This window comes from Hakea prostrata, chromosome 6, assembly GCF_041222555.1.
Source record: "Hakea prostrata isolate BN-2017 chromosome 6, UWA_Hpros_2, whole genome shotgun sequence".
NCBI classification, from domain to species: Eukaryota; Viridiplantae; Streptophyta; class Magnoliopsida; order Proteales; family Proteaceae; genus Hakea; species Hakea prostrata.
The window spans coordinates 37,490,056-37,511,046 of record NC_142605.1 but is presented as its reverse complement, the minus strand read 5'-3'; the positions used below and the strand labels follow the sequence as shown (position 1 = coordinate 37,511,046).

Here is a 20,991-nt window from a genome sequence, read left to right as displayed (position 1 = left end):
CTTTAGGTAACATGGCTCAATTTTGACATCTTTGAGCTTCTTAGTTCTATCCGTGCTGATAAAATAGGACTTGCTTGGTCAGCTTTAGTAGTTTTTTCACAGCTCCTGGAATAACTGATTTTAGATTGATTTGGAGCGGGCTGAGAACGATCCCTGTCCCTATTCTGGGTTTCTGTAGTGGTGGTCGTCTAATTACACGAAGAAGAGTTCATCTTTATAATGATTGGTGTTGGTATTTAGCAAGTCAATGGTATCTAACCTTCACGTAGTGGGTCAAGCTCTCGAACAAGGTTGGTGCAAGTTTCTTTTGTCTTCATCTGTCAGGCTACAATCGTCCCTGAACTCAGAGACCAAAGATGAATTCACAACTAACAGAAAACACTGGAACTTGGTGAAGTTTAGATTAACTATATCATCTTAAGTTGATGAAACTCACCGCAAAACTAATTGGATGTGACAAAAGGTGTTAAAAATAAACAGAATGGCACAAACAAAACAATAACAGATGACAGGGATCAAACGAGGTTAACACACTGACACAATGTGCTATCTACAGGAAAAGCTAAAGATGATTAACCTTGTAAAAATGGAAGAAGATATAAATGAAAGCCACCAAGGACACCTAAAACAGTGCCAGTTTCCCCCCAGAAACCCGAAACTGGAGAATTCCCCAGATCTCATTTTCACTTGCTCACACAAGAATCCATCTAAAACATAACAAATACTACTCCAAGTGGGTACAGCTTAAGTTCTCAGCTACATCATACACAACAGGAACAAGTAGCTGGAGTCTGGATTTTTTTCCACTCTAGATTATGCTAATACTGAATATTGAAATAGAACTATGTGACAGTCCCTGTTAAAGTGTTTGAAACAAATATGTAACATATATGGTACATTCATTATCAGTGGGCAATACACCCCCTGCTCTTTTTTGCTTTTTCTTCCCTTCCCATCTTGCTTTTACACAGTGCAACCGATATATGTAGCCAAGGGAGACTAATAGCCTAATCATGTTCATTACAAAAGAGTTAAAAGAAGAGATGAACAACAGCAAACAATCTGTACAGTTTCTTTTCAATGCATCACCAGAAATCGACTGCAGTGGAAGTATGTGGACGATCTTCTTCTTCCTCCATCTCCACATCTGGTTCTGCAGACCCAAATTCGGTCATTTCAATATCAGCCAGGTTCTTCAGGTCAACCACGGAGAGCTCATCAAGATGCCTCACCACTAAGTCTGCAGCTCCAAGTTCATACACTGGGTGCTTGCTTGCAACTCCCACACACTTCATACGCGCATCATGGGCTGCCTCCACGGTTGAATTAGAGTTCCCAAATACAATGCACCGCTCCGGTATGAAGTTAAGAAGCTGAACAGCATAAACAAACATCTCAGGGTCAGGCTTCCCCCTGTGCACATCCTCTGCTGTGACAATCACACTGAAGAACCCTTCAATCCCAACAGCTCTAATTGCAATCTCAAGAGTTTTCCTTGGACGGGTAGAAACCAAGGCCATTGGGATCTTGTAGTTCATCAAAACATTAACAAATTCTTGTGAACCCCTCCTCAGACTATAAACCCCACCTTGCAAACCTTGATAAATCTCCTCCTTTCTTGAAGCCATTCTTCTAAGCTGTGCTGGATCTCTTGACCAACAGAGAACTTCTGAAATTGCTTGCTCGTTTTTCATTCCTTCTATTCTTTTGAGGATGAAAGCTGGTGGTGGAGACTTACCTTCTTCTTGGGACAGGATCAACCATGCCTGGTTCTCAACTTCAGGATTATCTTCAACAAGCACTCCTTCCCATTCAAAGATTGCACCTAACCACCCAGCTCCCATTCTTTCTTGTCTTAGTAGCGGATTCCGAAGTGCAGGATCGTCTGCCTTATTTGGGGGTGGCCACAAACCGGGTCTCTGTTGTGTGCTTGAAGTGCTTCTATCTTCCCAGTAATTCGAATCCTGGGACGATCTTTCTTCCTCAGGAGAATAGGAATCCAACTCTTTTGTGAGTTCCATAGCAAAAGCCTTAACAGAAGAAACCACAAATCGACCATTTCCTAACTTTTCACCCATCGAGGAAGATGGAATTGAAAATGAAAGAGGACTAATAATACCCCGTCGACCCATAAATTCTGTACAATGGAGCTGATTAAAATCCAACGTTCTTCGCCTGTGGAAGCTATCCTTGATAGGAGAGAATTGGGACGCGGGTCGATGCCCAAGAAGGGGCGTAGTTGCAATTGAATCCACCATGTTTAAGTCAAACTGAAACAGCAATTGCTATTCAGGTAAAGAATTTCAATGTTCCAATCAGCTTTGAGGTTTCAGAAACAAGTCCTGCAAAGATCGATTATTTTCGACAATAGCTAAATTCCACCACTAAAATCCCTTTCTAGGTAAAGTAACGGAAACCCATCATCATTCAAGAAAGAAACTACAAGAATTTCAACCTACGAAGAAAGGAATCAAGAAAAACTACTACAGAATTCAAGTATTTAAGATTAAATTGCTAAAGGCTAATTAGAAAGATTTAGAAGCAGTACTGTTGCAGGAAACCGAAGCTCAGTGTAATGAGGGAAAAAATGGATAAGAGAAAGAACCTGAAAATGAATACCCAACAGAGATGAAAAGTCGAAGACGGCAAAGCGAAACTGGGGAGATCAGATTCCAGAAAAAACAGATGAAACGTATTTGCGTGTAAGCGATTTTCTCTTTCCCTGTTTCTTCCTTCCCAAGTTCGTTGAAGCAAATTCCTTTTGTGGCTTTAAAGCAAGTGACGTTGTAGCCATAGACCGGCCTCGAAGACATTTGAACCGGCTGAAATGTTACGTGTCGGTCACGCTGCTATCAGAAATGTGAAACGACATTCATGCCCCTGATCTACGCTAACCTGTAGCCCTGGATGTTCATTTTGGTAAACAAGATTATTTTGAATTTTATGATAAAAAAAATTCATTTGAATTTTAATTAATTTTCTTGCAAATAATAAAAATCTGATAAACCAAAATAAGGTGAGCTGAGATTCTATTACAGCAATGACGTGGTCAAGTAGAAATCTCTCCTGGGTGGCTTTTTCTGTTCATCACGTCCATCGGAGGATTTCCATGAAGAAAAAAAAAAATCAGATGGAGAAAATCTGAAAAAGTCATTGAAGATTCTTCTAAAACTGGTGATTCGTGATTAACCTCTATGCAGGTGGGCCCAGGCCCAACAATTAAGAGCCAATCCAGAATTTAACTTGGGTTGAAGAATGATAATTCGGATCACCTCTCCATTGGGAAAGCACTGATGTTTTTCGCAATACATTATATAGGGTTCACTGAGAATTTCATCTCTAAATTATTTTATTATATTTACATGTAGGCTCACAAATATCATGTGGATCTACTCATATTTAAAATATTATATTTATAATGATATGTGTTTTTGGACAAAAATATAGGTATGTTAAACGCATAAGGATCACTAACCCAAAAAAAAAAAACTAAAAGTAGGGGTGTCAACAGTAATGTTGGGCCGGTTTCGGGCTGAAAAACACTCAGACCAAACACGGCTCATTAAAAAAATAACGGTTTCGGGCCGGTGCGGTTTGGATTCGAGTTGACTAACAGTTTGGGGTAACGGTTTAGAATTGGGTTTACTAACAGTTTGGGTTCGAATTTACTAGCGGTATGTTTTAAGTACCTTGTTGATATGTGGAATTTATCAAGAACATGTGAACACATATAAGCATTAAATTCTCTTCTATAATTTAGCATTAAGCCCATCCAAAATAAAAGAAAAAGTTTAGGTTTTTGACCTACCAATTGAAGAGAGAAGCACGAGATACACACCATGTGATTGTTCCTCTTTCAGATCCAAAGTAGAGAGCATGTCAACTTTGACTCTAGCTAGTGTCTTGGTACATAAAAGTACTGAGGATTTTTATGGATTGATGTATTGCTTTGATACTGGCTCATAATCCTGCAAAAAAATATTAATTAACGATGCGTTTTATATAGATGCCGGAGCAAATAACATGCAATCATCAACAAAGAATAAATGATTTATGAAAGGTATATGATGTGCAATCCGAACACTTGGGAGTCTGAGAAACCCAACATTTGAGGTTAACCTCTGAGATAGGGTTTCCTAGCAAAATATGAAAATATAAAGACTTAGTGAACAATCATGTCTAAGGCCTCTCTGAGGGATAATGCAGTTTGAGAGTTCCCTAACCTTAATATGGCACTCAACAATAGTGATGCATTGCATTATCCATTGAGTTCATTGGATAGCAAATCCAAGGTGACTAAGTATATGCTCAACAAAGGGCCATTCCATTTTGTCATAAGCGTTGCAAAGATCTTATTTTAAAACATAAAACCTGATCTAGATTGTGATTTCTTCATAAAATGCAAGTATTCATGAGCAAAATAAATATTATCAGTGGTAGCTTTCCTTGAAACAAATGCACTCTGTGTCTGACTAATACTGGTCTCTAAGATGAGTTTAAGCTTATTAGCTAAACATTTGGCAACAACTATATGAAATTGTGCATAGACTTATTGGCCTAAGATGAGAGACCTCTTATGGTTTTGAATTTTTGGGATTAAGAGTAATGACTATTTTTTTTAAACTCCTAAACATATATCTCCTTTGGAAAAAAGGCCTATGAATGTAGGAAGATTTCAAGATACTAATGAACATTTTCCCAACGTATGTCCGTCCATCGTATCTTACATGAATGAAGACCGATTTACCCATAAAATAAAGTAGAAGATGATAAGCTGAAACAGTTTCGGCCCAGTGACCCATTTAATGGGCTTCTCTTCGGATGTAGGGTAAAAAGTAGTGGGCTGAACAAGGCCCATATCAAAGCCGAAGCCCACATCTGGGTAACTTAACCCTGGCTTGGGCCGACCTTAGGTGTTGGGTCTCTGGGTACCAGCCAACTCTTTTTTCAAACCTCCCATTCCTCATATTCTTTTTTATTTTTATTTTTATTTTTATTTTTATTTTTTGTGTGTCCGATGCTCATCCGGGCCAGCTTGCTGCATCTCGATTACATCCTCAGAGGGAGCTTTGTCGTTTGCCAAGGTCGAACCCATGACCTCTCCACTGAGAAGTATGGATCTTACCTCTCTACCAACCCTGCATTGACTATTCCTCATATTCTTGTTTTGAAGAGAAGCAACAGACACAAATGTGCAGGCGTTTGGCTTCAATGCTGCGAATGGTGAGGATCAATTCTGCTGGTCGAGATCCGTTTTTGTTTTCTCTTCTTCTTTTTCGTGTGTGTGTTAATTACACCAAATGAAACCAGGAAAGGAAAAAAAACAAAAAACAAAAGACAAAAAAACAAAAAACAAAAAACAAAAAACAAAAAACAAAAAACAAAAACAAAAACAAAAAGCACAAAACGAACCACCACTTTAAATTCCAACCATAAACAGCTTAGTGTAAGTGCATTAATTGCGCAACACAGAAGCACGACCCAATGGGCAAAAAGGTGAGTTTTTGCAGCATTGCAGAGCCAAGTGCTCAGTTTACCTCTTCTTCATCCTTAGCTTGCTTAAGAACTGAGAGCAAAAAACCCAGCTAGTCATTAGTTTCTTTGATCTTTTAGTTCCCAAGCGATCTTCACATTTGTTAACAAAGGCACCTAAGTTAGAGTATCCTAATTAGATAAAAATTACAGAATCACAGAGAAATGGCTGATGCATGCAGGCCTAAGCACACTGTTTTCCAGAAAAATTAAAGATACTAATCCAGAAAAATAAACAATAGCCCATTTTATTATTATTGGGTATAATTCTTCTGAGACAAATAAACATGTGAAGATAGCAATTTATATCATATAGAATCATGTGTCAAATGTGAGTTGCATTATATATATATATATATATATATATATATATATATATATATATATATATATATATATATATATACTTATTAGGGAGGTCCAACTAGGTGCAATTTGAATTCTTAGTGAAATTCATGAAAACACTAATGACATCCGTTACAAACTAAATTGTACTTATTTTTCAATTCTTCATACACATAAGGAGAATAGGGGTGAAATTTCACCTAATATTTAAATTATATATAAAAGGTACTTATGAGAATATAGTCAAGGTGTACATAAATCGGCTTGGGCAAACCTTAGTTCCAAATAAAGTTATTGCATGCGTGAGACAGAACAAACATCACTGTGATACAAGGTACCTGAAAGGAAAAGAAAAAAAGTGCACACTTACAATCGTTTGGAAGAAAGAACTCAAGCTATATGTTTCGTTCTTCAAAAATTGAAAAAGAAATCTCGAGTCGCACTAAAGTCGAAATGTGTCCTCACAAGTGACAAACGGTTGACATGCGTTATGACATTAAAAAAGTTTTAAATAATTACGATTACTCACCCCCTAACAATCTCAAATTTACAATTCCAACATAGAATTCTCCCGATGAAATGAATCCCTAGATTTTGAAACCATCCTTCCTTGCAATGGTCTTGTTCTCCTTTGCTTTGCGCTGCAAAAAGGTTAAACATCATCGGGGAAGCATAATCGAAATCCTAATCTGAGTTCATTTTGTCTCGCTAATCTCTAACTGTTAATTACCCAAAAGGAGAGGGATAAAAAATAAAAAACTCTTGCGAGTCATCGTGGGACTTCATTTCATTGTATGAACACCTCTATCATCATATCCCGTTAACATTAGTAATCTCATATGTGGAATTATAGTAAAACAAGAATGACATCTCTTCTAAGATAATTAGAGATCATGAAGGATCTTTTATTTACTAGTAATGTAATACTAGTGCATCTTTAGCGGTTACACAGAAATACTCAGATCAAGCTAATGAGTCGATGATTAAGCTTTACCATCGAACCCCCATTACCAATCCTTAGCTATGGTGAGCCACCAGATGGGTTTCCTGTAGTTGTAGAGGGAGGAAACGGCGGGCAAAACCCTAAGCACTCCGCCTGTGTGCGATAACATTTATCATCCTTAGATGTCAAACAACACCAACAATGTTTATAAAAGCATGCCCCTCCATGACTACATGGAGTCAGATGTATTTTCATGGAGGACCAGATGGGTTTATTCTCTTTGGTGGTGCTAGTTGCATTGCTACTGCCAAAGTGAAGTGCAAGCAGTGCTGCCAAGGCAATTAGTATTGAGAAAAGAGCTAAGCCTTTTGAGTTGAACATTGCAGCCATAGGGGAAATATATGATCAATCGATGATAGCTACATAGCCTATATAGGAGGTGACATTATGACAACATTTAATTATCGGGGTGGAAGTTTGGTCTTAATTCTAGTCTTGATTTTATCCGTGATTATATCCCTAATTTTAGCCTTGATTTTATCCCTAATTTTGATTTTAATTCTAATTCTGATTAACTTTTATTCTAATATTGAACTTCATACTAAATTTGATGTAAACTCTATCTTTGACCAAGTCATTCTGATCCAATCAGGTCTACTAAGGTCTAAGAAAAAATGGATAAGAAGAACAAGAAAAGCGAAACAGGGGAGATCAGATTACAAATAGATGAAACGTATCTGCGCGTAAGCGACTTTCTCTCTCCCTCTTTCTTCCTTCCCAGGTTCGTTGAAGACCTTTGAACCGGCTGAAATGTTACGTGTCGGTCACACTGCAACCAGAAATGTGAAAAGACATTTTTGCCTCTGATCTACCTACGTAGAAATCTCTCTTTGGTAGGTTGTCCTGTTCGTAACGTCCATTGGAGAATTTCCATGAAAATGGAGAAAAAGGCAAAAAGCCATTGAGGATTCTTCTAGAACTAGTGATTCGCTGTGATCAACCTTTATACGAGGAAGGGGCCCACCGGTAATAGAGATAATCTCTATCGTATCTTACATGACGAAGTAAAAGTTGCTAGGGTTTCGTATCTTTGCTGTTGTAACTTGTAAGCAGGGTATCGTGTGTCGGCGATATTCGGCGATAAATCGAGGTGTCACCCCCAACACCCCCAAGCGATACGATTTTTTCTAAAAGTCGACGATTTTTCGTCGAAATATCGCATATCGCGATAAATTCTCAAAATATCAAATAAATTTAAAATTCAAAATTTGAAAATCTCGCATTAAATATTCTTATATACTCTCTCTCTCTATTTAAAAATATTAAAATATCTTAATGACCTTCCAATCTTCCGATTTCTTTCCTTTCTCTTTCTCTTTCCTGTAACGGAAACATGGCTGATGGCTCTTTGCAGAAACGGAAACATGGAAACCAAACATGGCTGATGGCTCTCATTTGATGAAGATTTCATTTTTATCGACCTGCAATCTTCCGATTTCTCTCATTTATTTCCTTTCTCTTCTATTTCTTTCCTTTCTCTTTCTCTGCAGAAATGGAAACCATTGGAGCCAGCGAATCTCTTCTATTTCTTTCCTTTCTCTTTATCTGCAGAAACGGAAATCATGGCCAATGTACTCTAGTGATCTCTTCTATTTCTTTCCTTTCTTTTTTTTTGTGATCTGCAGCGGAAACCATGGCATCTCACGACTCTCTCCCGCTCTCTAATCTCTCTCGGTCTCTCCCACACCTATAGATCTCATCCATTTTTTTAGAAAAAAATGGACCAAAATGTCGCCGGTAATCGCTGTGTCGCCAGGCACCGACACGGCGACACCCGATCCTTCGATCCTTGCTTGTAAGAACACTCTACTTTCAAGCCTGCCCAGTTAATGATAAGCTAAAACAGTTTTGGTCCAGTGACCAAATTAATGGGCTCAGATGTAAATGGACTAAACAAGGCCCAGATCAAAGCTCCAAGCCCATCTCTGGGTAGCTTAACCATGGGCTGGGCAGACCTCAGGGCCTGGGTCTCTGACTCTCTGGCTACCAGCCAGCTCTTTTTTTTCATTCTTGTTGGGCCGGGCAAGGCCCAAGTAATGGAGTTTTGTGCAGATTAACTAGTACCTTCAAGCTTCCTATTCTTTGAAGAGAAGTAACAGTCACAGATGAGCACAGGGGTGAGTTTGTGCAGCATCTTCTGTTCATGGTGCTCACTTTAACTCTTCTTCATCTTTACCTTTACCTTTGTTTAAGAATTGAGTCCAAGAAACCCAACTTCGGATTCAGCTAGTCATTAGTTTCTTTTATGTTTTTACCCGAATTCTTGTAACTGATTTTGAAATATGGACCCTTACCGACATATTTTGGTGGGCTAACCGAATGACCCGTTTGTGGATATCTGTGGTGGAAGCCGGGGGGGGGTTTAGACAAATAGGTCGACTTGTTTACCCAACTGGAGTCTATGTATGTATATCTTATATTCGCCTACCATATTATTAAGAGATTTGTGATTTTCTATTAGAGTTTTGAATGAGAGTTCTTGTAACACTGTTCTTAGCAATTGGTTGTAAGGTCTCCTTCTATTCTTTTGCATAGTGAAAATAATTCTTCTTCTTCGCCCGTAGACGTAACATACCACATAAGTTGTGTGAACCACATTAAATTTTGGTGTATTTTCGTTTTTGTCCCCCCCCCCTCCCTTTTTAAGCAAGCCAAGTAGATAAACTCTTCCTTCTTCTCCACCGTTGAATAGTAAATTTAACCTATATCTATAGTAGAGAAGAGAACAACCAAGAGATTTCTTCACAATTTTTAACAGAGACTCCTAGCTTAGTCTAGAGTGTCTCAATCACATAAACAGAGGGTTCCCAAATCTTGATACAGGTAGGCCTAAGTACACTGTTTAAATGTTCCTAGTTCTGATCTTCTCCAGAGAAATAAACAATAGTACTCCATTTGTAGTATTATGTTAAGCTCTAAAATTTGATTTTCCCTTTTTAGGGTTTTTCTTCTTCTTATTCTTCTTTATTTAGAGAAATAAAAGGAGTAGGATGGATAGAGTTGAACAAACTTCCTATAGCTTGATCTAATCATTTCATCATACTAAAAAATGAAAAAGGATATTGTCATTCCCTATTGGGAATAATTCTTATGAGACAAATAAACATGTGAAGATAGCAATTTACATCACATAAAATCATGTGGCAAATGTGAGTATATATGCATTATCATTATAATAATATATAATTAAAATATAGCTAGGGAGGTGTAACTAGGTGCAATATTAAAAATTCAGCTTGATATATATGCTGGCTAACTCAAATGCTTCTTGTAAAGATTTTTTTTTTTGGGTAGAAAATGGTCTATATATTAACGCGTGACTTCTTGTAAAGATTAAGGAGACAACAAATGAACCTTCACGTTTTTTCAAGATAGTAGAGTTGAATGGATCACAATTTCTAGTTGACAAATAAAAAAATATCTTCCTTAGTGGGATAACCCACTTGGTTTGTGTTATTATTTGTTTTTCACTTTTTTTTAAGCTTGCCTTCTTATTTGACCAATGAGTTTGGTTTTGCTTTAATATTACCCAAAAAAAAAAAAAAAAAAACCCTTTATGACTTGATAGAGAGTGTGGGTCACAATTCATATAGGTTAGGTTTTTTGTTGGAGACACTATGTGCATGTATGTTTAGAAGTGGGTGGGTGGATGGAAGTTGGGTTGAATTATTAGTGAAATTCATGAAAACATTAATTCATTGTATGGAGAGTTTAGTTGGATTGATAACTTATACTCATTTTTTTTAATTCTCATATATACATAAGAGTTATTTTTATAGTTAAAATTTTAAAAATAAATATTTTTACATGACATGACATTAAGTTATTGTATCTACTTTTGTTTGTTATATGTATTACCATAACACCATTCCATATATACGTATCGTCAACTATGTCTTACAATCTAAATTTTGTCTTTTGTGTAGGTATGATAAATATATAATGTCACACGAATGTGTACATTAATTATTTTATTAAAAGACAGAAGAAGATCTCACAACATCAAAAGACCAATACAAATAGACCATCTCACAAGTTTCAATAATGTGGGGATCTTTTTTTAACTTATTTTAGACTAGCAAGTGGAAGTGGGCAAGTGGTACATATCTTTCATTTGTCACCTTTTCTTAAAGTTTGATATCCACTCACAATTCACAACCACCTTTAATTTGCCAATCCGGTTGGATTAGTTCTTTATTCAGAAACCTGAAGAGTGGCTGAGCAAAGTTCTAATAACCATTGGCTGGAAATAGGCCATTCTACTCGGTTTGAGAGGTTGATGCCTTCCTGAAAAGGATATCTGCTATTACATTGGATTTCCTAGATATGTGTCTGGCACTAAAATGCTGAAATTTTAAAGCAATGTGTTGTATGTCTTGGATATCCGGTTGGATTGGCTAGAAGCTTAGAACTAGTAACATCACTTGGCAAACATTGCTTAATATAGGATTACAAGTGCGTGCTAATGTCTACCAGGCTCCACTTTTCAGTGATCATATCACATCTTCCTCCATACAAAAACATGGTTATCAAGAACAAATGTTACTAGTTATGATGTGCCATGTCTGTCTTTGTTAGGTAATTTTTGTCAAAGTAACCAATACCTCTTAGAAAATGCAAGGGATTAAATCTGCTTAAGGCCATTTTTGATTATTTGAATCTAGAGATTTCATGAATTGGAGATTTATTATACCTGTTTGGTTGTAAAACATCCCTGGATTCATGAAATCCAGGAATTTCACTTTTTTGCCTAAAATCGTGAATTAAGCCATTCTTGGGTATTGAGGTGAATAATTGATGAAATTTGCAAATTCACGCAGAGTAACACAACGGAATTCTATGAACTTCGATAGATTTGAGGCTAATCAAACAATTAATTTTTTGAACCATGAATATATAGATTTGAAATCTCATTTCATTTCAAATTCCTGGATTCATGTAACCAAACAGACCCTTAAAGCACTAGTAGCAAGAGAACCATGGGGGTGAAGCAAGAAGTGTGATAGCTGCCTGGATCATCCTTTTGTCAGGGGAAAAGTATATGCTTTAGTCATGTTTTTTCAACAAAAAATAAAGGTGGGCCCACATAAAATTTACAAAAATCTCATATTTGATTCATTTTGTCATGAGCATGTAAAGGAAGTCTCATATTTTTCGTATGATGAAGAAATATAAAGGGAGCACATAACTTGACGAGTAAAAGATCTAGACTTTGATACCTGAACCAAAAAGCATTTGGCCAATCGGCTATGGTCCAGTTTAGCGTGGTCTCGTGAAATAGATGAAAACGAAGCCAGAGGAAGAGATCGTGAGGAGTAGCCAAGTTAGTCCAGATCACCAATTTGCCCCCGTGACGCTTCCTTTCACCATATAGTGTGTAGGTCCATGTGAGACCCACAGGGGTCCCTTTCTAATTTTTTTTCATCATGTTCATATGTGGGGCCCACACAATATGTATAATAAGGGAGGAAAAAAAAAGGGGGAGAGAGTGATCCATAATCTAGCCGAGTAGGAACGCAGGACCCCACCATACATGGCTACAAAAAGGTACAAAATATTGCGATGATAACGAAAAAAGCGTTTCATAAAAAGAGTAAGACTGGACCGTGAAACAAAGAGTAGGAGAAGAAAGAGAGATGACTGGACCGGGCTCACTGAAATCTGAAATGAAACAATCACGTGTGGAATGTGGGCCGGTCCAAAGAAGAAATGAAGAATAAGAAAAAAAGAAGAGACTAATTTTTGAAGACGATTACGTGTCCATCTTTTCTAACCTTTCCCTCAACCAAAACAAACGCGGCCCGCGTTCCCTCTACCACATGGACGGAATTACACGCCCACATGTGCCTTTTTTTTTTTTTTTCTTCTTCTTTTTTTTTTAGTTGAATTTGAACAGACGAGTAGGAGGCCACATGGTCTTTGTTCTAAATGAATCGTCAATCTCTTCTTCTTCTCCGACCATCTTTTCATTTATGTTTACTCGTAAAAGAAAAATCTTATCTATTTGTTTATTCTTTAATATTAAATTGGTCTTAGTTTATCTAAATGTGGTAACGTTCACTAATAAGATCTCATAAAATGATTCTTCATGTATTTAAAATATAAGGGCCTACTATAAGCCTTTAACAGTTATTACTCTGGCAGCCAATAAAGTGAAATCTTAAAAAAAAAAAATTTATTTTATCAACGGGCAGTGGTAGAAGTAGCAAAAATGTTTTAAGGTACTTAGGTACGATGACCCTAACACGTATTTGTGAAAGCATTAATCATGGATGGCAAGGTGGTCACTCGTATATATTCCAGCATTAATCATGAATGACAAGATGATCACTCGTATGTGCTCCAGCATTAATCATGGATGGCAAGGTGTTAGTTCTTTTATTAAAATCTAAGTTATCTATATATTAAGTTTCAAAATTAGTTTTCGTATTTCTTTTATTTAATTATTTGTTAGTGTGTGGGACCCATGAGGTAAGGGTGGTAATGAGGCACCATGAGTAAAGGATGCCCTTCATGACCTTGGTTATGAGGCTCTTCATGACATTGGTCATGGGTTTTAAAGGTCTTGATCATGGTGATGAGATAGGTTTACTTGAATGGTGGAATTACTCAAATTCTAACTCTTGACATTCATTTCTCATTTCAACTTCATAACCATTCATGGCCATTACCATGAGTGGGGTTAAGGTCTTTGAATGGGTTAAATCCTATTCATTCCAAAGAAGTGAATATGAGAGTTACTTCCCCAAGTAGCGGACAGGCTAGGTCAAGGGGGTTTATTCACATTAGTGGAGGAGGGACAAACCATTGATTCTTCCCTTGTGAAGAGGTGTGGTTTGGGCATATATAAACTCAACCCTTCCTTGCATATTGTGTGCAAATTAAGACACTCCTCACTCACATTATTTGTTTTACAAAGTTCATTTCTTTCTTGAGTTGTCTAAGTGTTGTGCTTTAGCTTTTGGCTCCTTGAAGGGACTAGAAAAATTACCTTATCTTCTAGTTGGAGGTTGCTTTATCTTGGAGGTAGTGGTGCGAAGAACTCTTGGTAGTAAGGTGCATCAATTACCTTAAAGACAGCACTCAAGGTGTGACTTAACCTCATTGATCGGTGATTCGTTCGGTTGCAACAACAAGCTCTCCAGATTGGCTATGGATCTTTATCTCTCAATTGTATTGCAATTTCATTTTTGTGTGTTTGAAGAATTTGTAATACAATTACCCCAACACAAGGTGGTCACTCGCACGTACTCCAACATTAATCATGGATGACAAGGTGGTCACTCGTACGTGCTCCTCTAGTCATCTATGTTTGGTTGTATAAATTGACATTCACTTAGACTAGTTATCGTTCTTTTTTTTTTTTCTTTTCTTTTAATAAATAGGATGGTACTTTTTGTTTAGTGATTATAATTACTAATGTAACTATAGCAAATGAGAGCTGATCAATGTCGCCTTGATTAAATAGTCAATGAGTTAGGTATGGAGATCAAGATCAATAAAGAAGAAAAAGAGGGGGAGGGGGGGGGGTTGAAAAATGAAATACCTACCCCACCCCATGTGAAATATAGAAGAAGAAAAAGAAATGTTTACTAACAAAGTGTATGAAGATTTGGTTTAAAGCTGATTTTTAGTCAATTCACATTCTTCTATCTACTTAGTCAATTAATTGGGCATGAAGGATGTTAACATAAGAGGGATAAGAGAGGAGATGTAATGTGCTCCCTAGTCCAACTCTACCCCAAAGTGCAAAAAAATCATAGTGCACATGAAAAATGTCAATGTAAATGGAATTTTCTATTTTAGAAAGGGTAGCACAATAATTTGGCTTGCTCTTAGGCCAGTCATTATTCTTTTTCTTCTTTAATAAGTAAGTTGGTGTTTTCTGTATGTTAATTAACGTTACTCGAACAACCGAGTCAATCAACATCGTATTTGCTTAATTAGTGAGTTGAGTATGAAGATCATTAGTATAGGAGCATTATGAGAGAGAGAGATGGTATCCCGTATCCATCTCTTGTGAAGTGAGAAAAAGGTCATTCAAATACGAAACTTGTCAAGTCCAAGAATGAACCCATTAAATAATCAAGTGATCTTAGTGCAACTTGATGGTCTTACGATTGCTCTACCAAGAACCACCGATAGGCTATTAGATCATAACCTGATTATAGCCTCTTTATGACACATTACGGTTCAAATAATCAATTGACTTAGTTATTATTTTTCTTTAAAATTGAAGATTTTATATGTATGTATAGTCGGAACTATTACGTATACCATAAGAAAAAAGCGAACCCTGACCTCTTCATTAGCCTTGCCCTAAATCCCTAATAACATAGAAAGGAGTAGGACTAAGAGATTATCACATATCCATCCCTAGTCTTTTTCATTAGGTAAATCTGTCACATTCTTTTATTTTAATAATTAGATAAATTTTCAATGCTCTGAATATGAAAAAAATCACGTTGAAAAACATATATTTTATCTTCCGGAAACGAATTTTCTTTCACTTGATCCAAAAGGAAAAAGAAAACGAAAATTCTCTGGTTCTCCCCTCCATTTTGGTTGGCCAGGTGTACATGTTTATAATTCCCCTCATTTAAGACATTTATTAAATTGATAATATTAAATATTTAATTAATTAAATAATGAAAAACATAGGAATGTTTTAAAACCCCACTCTATTGTAAGTAATTAAACTATTTTATACATTATCATTATCCTCGTGCTTATTTTAAAGCTACATGATCAAACAATGATATCTCATTCTAAATTGTCATTTGGATAAGTGCAAAATCGAATGACTTCAATTCCCTCTGCATGGATGTGTTCATCAATGCATATATGAAAGGTGAGTTTACCTATATTTTTCATTTAATTACGAAGAAGATGACTATTAATTGAAACATGTTCATCTCTTGAATTTACATTCACAATACATTCGATAATCCATTCTTAAACCACCAAAAGAGTTTGTTCCACTCACACTACATCTCGAGCTGATCAAATTGACCCTTTCTAGATAAGAAATGCTTCTACTATGCTTGTTTTAATGTGTAATTTGAATGGTATAAGTTTAAATTTTATTGGAATTTGGGTCAAAGGTGGAATTGAACAACTGAAACTGCAAATGGGTCTGAGATATTATTAGGATTAACAATGCATATCTAACCAAAAGAAAATAGATCCCTTCTGACTGGGCAGGTCGTTCGTCCAATCCCCTACACTTTGGATGGCTTGCTTGTGGCCCTGCCATCCAGAGTGAGGGGAGACGGGCAAACCACCTGCTCGGGTGGAGAGAATTTAGATCTCCGTCAAAACAATATAGTTTCTATATATTGTTTTGAAGTAAAACCGAAGGAAGATCTTTCTCAAGAACAAATTCCCGTCAAAACAATGTAGCTTCTGTATATTGCTTTGAAGTAAAGCCAAAGGAAGATCATTCTCAAGAACATTAATCGAGCAAGATGGTCATTCTACATCATATATAAGCATATGGGCTATCTGCCAAACATGCAGTTTTTCACTTATTTTTTTTTAACAACAAATATATAGTTGTAACTATTATCATGACTGGCCACTGGTTTATTTTGAGTCCTTATCACCGAACCCTAGTATCCACATACCCTCAAAAATTTTCCCTTGTGGCCCACCTAACATAGGTAGGCCCGCCCGGGTGGTCTATGCCAGGTGGACTATGACAAGGGATACTAAGGATATGGAGGAACCAGGGGTAGAGGTCCTGAATTAGATTTATTCCACTTTGTGTAACCTGGTGTTGGGAATATTATATGTATATATGTACATTTAGAAATTAAAAAAAAAATGGTCGGACCAATTCCATTCGATTTGAATCCAATCAAAGTTTTTTAAAAATCCATTGATTTGCATTGATGATTTATTTAGTCTATTTCCGACAAGGAAATGGACCATCTATTTACTTATAGATGATGACACATGTCTATATGTTGTGATCAAAGGGTTGAGGTTGAATTAAGATTAAAAAAATTCTAAATTTTAGATTTACTTTAACCCTCCGATATGAATTATGGACACATGTCACTCATCCATAAAGAAATGAATGTAAAAATCCTAAATTATGATGGCTGCGAGGTTGTATTGAGCAGTGGGAAATAACCTAAATGGAGGAAAAACGTGTTTCTCTTTGCCTTTTGATTCACGACTTTTGATTTTTGATCTTTGATCTTTGATCTTTGATCTTTGATCATTGACCTTTTATTCTCTTAGTTTCAATTTTTTGACTTATACGAACCCAAACCATAATTTGGTCCGTGATTTTTTATAATTACACAAAAATGAGAAGGTAACCAGCGTACATGAAACGTTGGGAACCAAATCAGGAAAGAAACTCTTTGGATGGATGGTAAATATTTATTTATCTAAAAGGGTTTCGACAATGTTAACCACATCAGCTCTTGCGTAAGAATTTCAATTACCGTGGAAACCAAATAGGCCACTGAGGTCATGCAATTAAAGCCACACATCTGACTGCAAAATAGTGAAAAAGTTGAGGAAAAAAGAGAGGGAAAAAGAGAGGAAACAACGTAGAAACAAGTTTTAAGAATTAAATAGAAAAAGATGGCGGAAAAGGAAAAAAACATGCACAAGTGAAAGATGATGAACAAGTGCCTTATGGTCAAATTCCGACATTCTTGAACACTCCTCTTTGATCTATAAATACCTTTTGTTTTCCTTCATATGAATCAATCAACTCTGAAGTTCCTTACACAGAGATCAAAGAGAAAGAGAGAGTGGTAGAGAATTTGAGATGGGTTTTATTCAGTTCTTGCTAGCTATTTGTTTGGCCATGGGAGCCCTTCTCATCTTTAAATTCTGGGTTTTGCCAATTAGGGCTTATAAAAGGCTCCGGAAGAATGGTTTTGGAGGTCCCAATCCAAGTTTCCCCCTTGGGAACATCGAAGAAATGTGTAAAAAGGAGAAGAGGAGTGAATCTCCTTTAGGTTCTGCAAATGTCTCTCATGACATCCATCCAACTGTGTTCTCTTACTTTGCTCGCTGGAAGAAATTATATGGTAAATAAAGTTGATTCTTTGCAGACTTGCAGTTCAATGAACTGGGTTTCCTGCAAATATTTCTAACTAGAACCGGGTTTGTCATGTTTATTGAATTTGCAGGAAAAGTATTTGTTTACTGGCTTGGGACAGAGCCTTTCGTATATGTTGCAGACCCAGAATTCCTAAAACAGATGTCTTCACGAGTTATAGCCAAGAGCTGGGGAAAGCCTAATGTCTTTAAATATGACAGAAAACCAATGTTTGGAAACGGTCTTCTAATGGTGGAAGGAGATAACTGGGTTCACCATCGTAGTATCATTGCACCTGCATTCTCACCAGCAAACCTTAAGGTATCTTCTTTCTTTCTTTCACTGTAAAACCAGATTCAATCAGAGCCAGAACACTTTACTATTCTTCTTATCAAAATCCTCTATCTTTTACCATCCAGATTGTGTGGGTGGGGAAGCAAGCTATGATTGTTCATCATCATTATATGTGGAGCCTGTGGACAATAATAGATCTTTAAAAGAGATCCCAGGTGGATTCACAGGCCCACATGAACCATCATAGTTTTTTAATGGATTTAGACTCAAGAACACATATTTAACATATTTAAATATATATATACTATATATTTATATGTTGCTTTTCTTGTTCGACAAACAGGCACTGGCAAGCTCAATGGTGGAGTCTGCCAATAAGATGTTAGACCAGTGGGCTAACCTCATTGGTTCCCATGAGCCCACAATCGATGTTGAGAGAGACGTTACAAGCACAGCTGCTGAGATAATTGCAAAGATTGTTTTTGGCATCAATGACGAAAATGGCCGAAAGGTGTTTGAGAAGCTCAGAGACATGCAACTCTCACTATTCAAGTCTAACCGTTTGGTTGGTGTTCCCTTCAGCAAGCTCATGTACCTGAAGCAAACCCTAGAGTCGAGAAAGTTAGGAGAGGAGATAGATGAACTCCTCTTAAAGATCATAACTTCTAGGAAGAAAAAGAACAGCTGCATTGGAGGAGAACATCATGATCAACCTCAGCATCATGACTTGCTAGGGTTTATGCTTGCAGAAGATGCAGAGAGCAACCAAGTTGAAGAGCAAGAGGGGAAGAAGAAGAAGAAACTCACAGAGAGAGAGCTGGTCGATGAATGCAAGACCTTCTTCTTTGGTGGCCATGAAACTACAGCATTGGCTATCAGCTGGACTTTATTGCTCTTGGCATTGCACCCTGAATGGCAAACTCAACTCAGAGAAGAGATTAAAGAAGTAATCGGAGATGGGCCTTTGGATTCAACCATGCTTGCTAGACTAAAGAAGGTAACCACCTCTTTCCCTATTCCTCCATTGTTCCTGCATGTGGTTCTTGTCGTCATGAATAGTGCAACGATAGAGGGAGACAGTGAAATGGTGCATTTACCAAAATATCCTTGTCAGCTTGAGCCAGTAACGGCTAGCCCTCGAGCATAATTTCATGACAAGATCTTTGTCATTCCCTTCCATGAGGATTTTGCTACGTTAGTGAGGCCGTGGTTCTGTGGTGCTAATGTTTGATGGACGCGGTCATCTAAATTTTATTAAATCATACTTGTTCAAAATATGGTTTTGAAAAAAAATCATATGACGAACAACTAAGATTTAATGAAGACCAGTTAACATCCATCTAATACTGGGCACCACAGGCATTATCACGTCACGATACTAATCTAGCAAGAGAAGAAAAAAATAAACACAAATAAAACAAGGCAGCCATGTGTTGACATTACTAGAGAATGAGTTTAGAGACGGCTAAGACTATTGACTTTTCAAGACCACAGAAAAGAGAATCTTTTCAACATTTTAAGGTCAAGCGTAACAAATCAGCCATGAGCTGCTTATGCCTTGAAATTTTCCTAATAAAGCCAAAACGGTAATACTAACCGGTTGAACCGGTAGGTCAGATGGTCTTAGGCCGTTGGGTCGACCAATTGGTTAACCCTATAAAATGCCCGTTATTGTAAATTGTAACTAACGTGCTTTTCTTTTCGCTGCTGTAACAGATGGGATGGGTATTTAACGAGGTGTTACGGTTATATCCATCAGCACCGAATAGCCATAGACAAGCAAGAGAAGAGATTCGGGTCGGAGAAACGGTTATACCCAAGGGGACTAACATTTGGATCGATACAGTTGGAATACATCATGACCCGACTATATGGGGTGATGATGTGAACGAGTTCAAACCCGAGAGGTTCAAGGAAGATCCGAATGGAGGATGCAAGCACAGGATGGGATATTTGCCTTTCGGGTTCGGTGGGAGGATCTGCGTGGGTAGGAACTTGACCGCGATGGAATACAAGATTGTGTTAACCCTAATTCTGAAGAGGTTTTCTTTCTCTGTCTCACCTGAATATTCTCATTCTCCAACCATTTTACTCTCCTTGAGGCCTAACAATGGCTTACCCCTGGTATTGCAAACCCTTTAGAGCTAGAGAAATTCTTCAATGTCTCATATTGTAAGTTGTAGCACACAGCAAATCATTTAATTTAATAAAATTATTTATATTCATATCTATATATCCGAAAAGCATTTAGTATCTATATATTAATTCAATCTCCGTGCTACTACAAAGTTGCCGGTGAGCTTCTAGCACATTGAGAGTAGTCAGTCTCTTGTGAGAGGCTTAAAGTCCTAAGAAGATTCTCTCTTCACCCATCTTCTTCCTATACCACGCAGATAATCTCACCAGCACCACTTCTCCTACCGGTTACCACCTTGCCCACCACCATTATTAAGAAATAATTATTAACAAACACAGTCAATCTAGAGAAACACAAAGAGAGAAATCACCTCGGTATTCTCCTTAATCTGTGTGCTAGATCTGAACGACAAAGTTCTTGGTTCTACCGATACTTCATCTGAGAAATCAAAGGAGACTTGATATTTCGTTAAGTAGTAGCATCAACGACACTTCACATTTTTTCAGTATGAACAGCAGAAGCAATGGACCTTCTGCTGCGCGTCTCTACAATCCCAATGAACTAACAGAGGCAACTCGAAGTTTGTACTGAGAAATAAAAAAGCATGACTTTGAA

General features: G+C 37.1%; 1 protein-coding gene and 1 pseudogene across 3 annotated transcripts; one reads left to right on the top strand and one right to left on the bottom strand.

Moving 5' to 3' along the window:
* Positions 1-25: 25 nt before the first annotated feature.
* On the bottom strand, positions 26-2,760 carry LOC149013862 (5-amino-6-(5-phospho-D-ribitylamino)uracil phosphatase, chloroplastic pseudogene; annotated as a pseudogene). Of its 2 annotated transcripts, none has more exons than XR_016173894.1 (2): positions 2,606-2,760; positions 26-2,342 (listed from the first exon to the last, which is right to left on the bottom strand). The product of XR_016173894.1 is annotated as a 5-amino-6-(5-phospho-D-ribitylamino)uracil phosphatase, chloroplastic pseudogene, transcript variant X1 (transcript). The 2 variants fall into 2 exon arrangements; XR_016173895.1 differs by having other exon boundaries at positions 26-2,270.
* Positions 2,761-17,646: 14,886 nt separating this feature from the next.
* On the top strand, positions 17,647-20,424 carry LOC149013861 (cytochrome P450 734A1-like). The gene is made up of 4 exons (XM_089159491.1): positions 17,647-17,934; positions 18,037-18,266; positions 18,583-19,236; positions 19,956-20,424. The coding sequence occupies exons 1-4, from the start codon at positions 17,670-17,672 to the stop codon at positions 20,379-20,381; spliced, it is 1,575 nt and encodes a 524-aa protein (XP_089015617.1). The 5' UTR covers positions 17,647-17,669; the 3' UTR covers positions 20,382-20,424.
* The last annotated feature ends 567 nt before the right edge of the window (positions 20,425-20,991 follow it).

What these genes read in the sequence shown, in the direction of transcription:
- LOC149013861 (XM_089159491.1), top strand. Translation starts at nt 17,670, where the DNA reads ATGGGTTTTATTCAGTTCTTGCTAGCTATTTGTTTGGCCATGGGAGCC. An exon ending in TCTCACCAGCAAACCTTAAG is followed by an intron (nt 18,267 to 18,582) that starts GTATCTTCTTTC and finishes TTCGACAAACAG; the next exon opens with GCACTGGCAAGCTCAATGGT. An exon ending in TGCTTGCTAGACTAAAGAAG is followed by an intron (nt 19,237 to 19,955) that starts GTAACCACCTCT and finishes CTGCTGTAACAG; the next exon opens with ATGGGATGGGTATTTAACGA.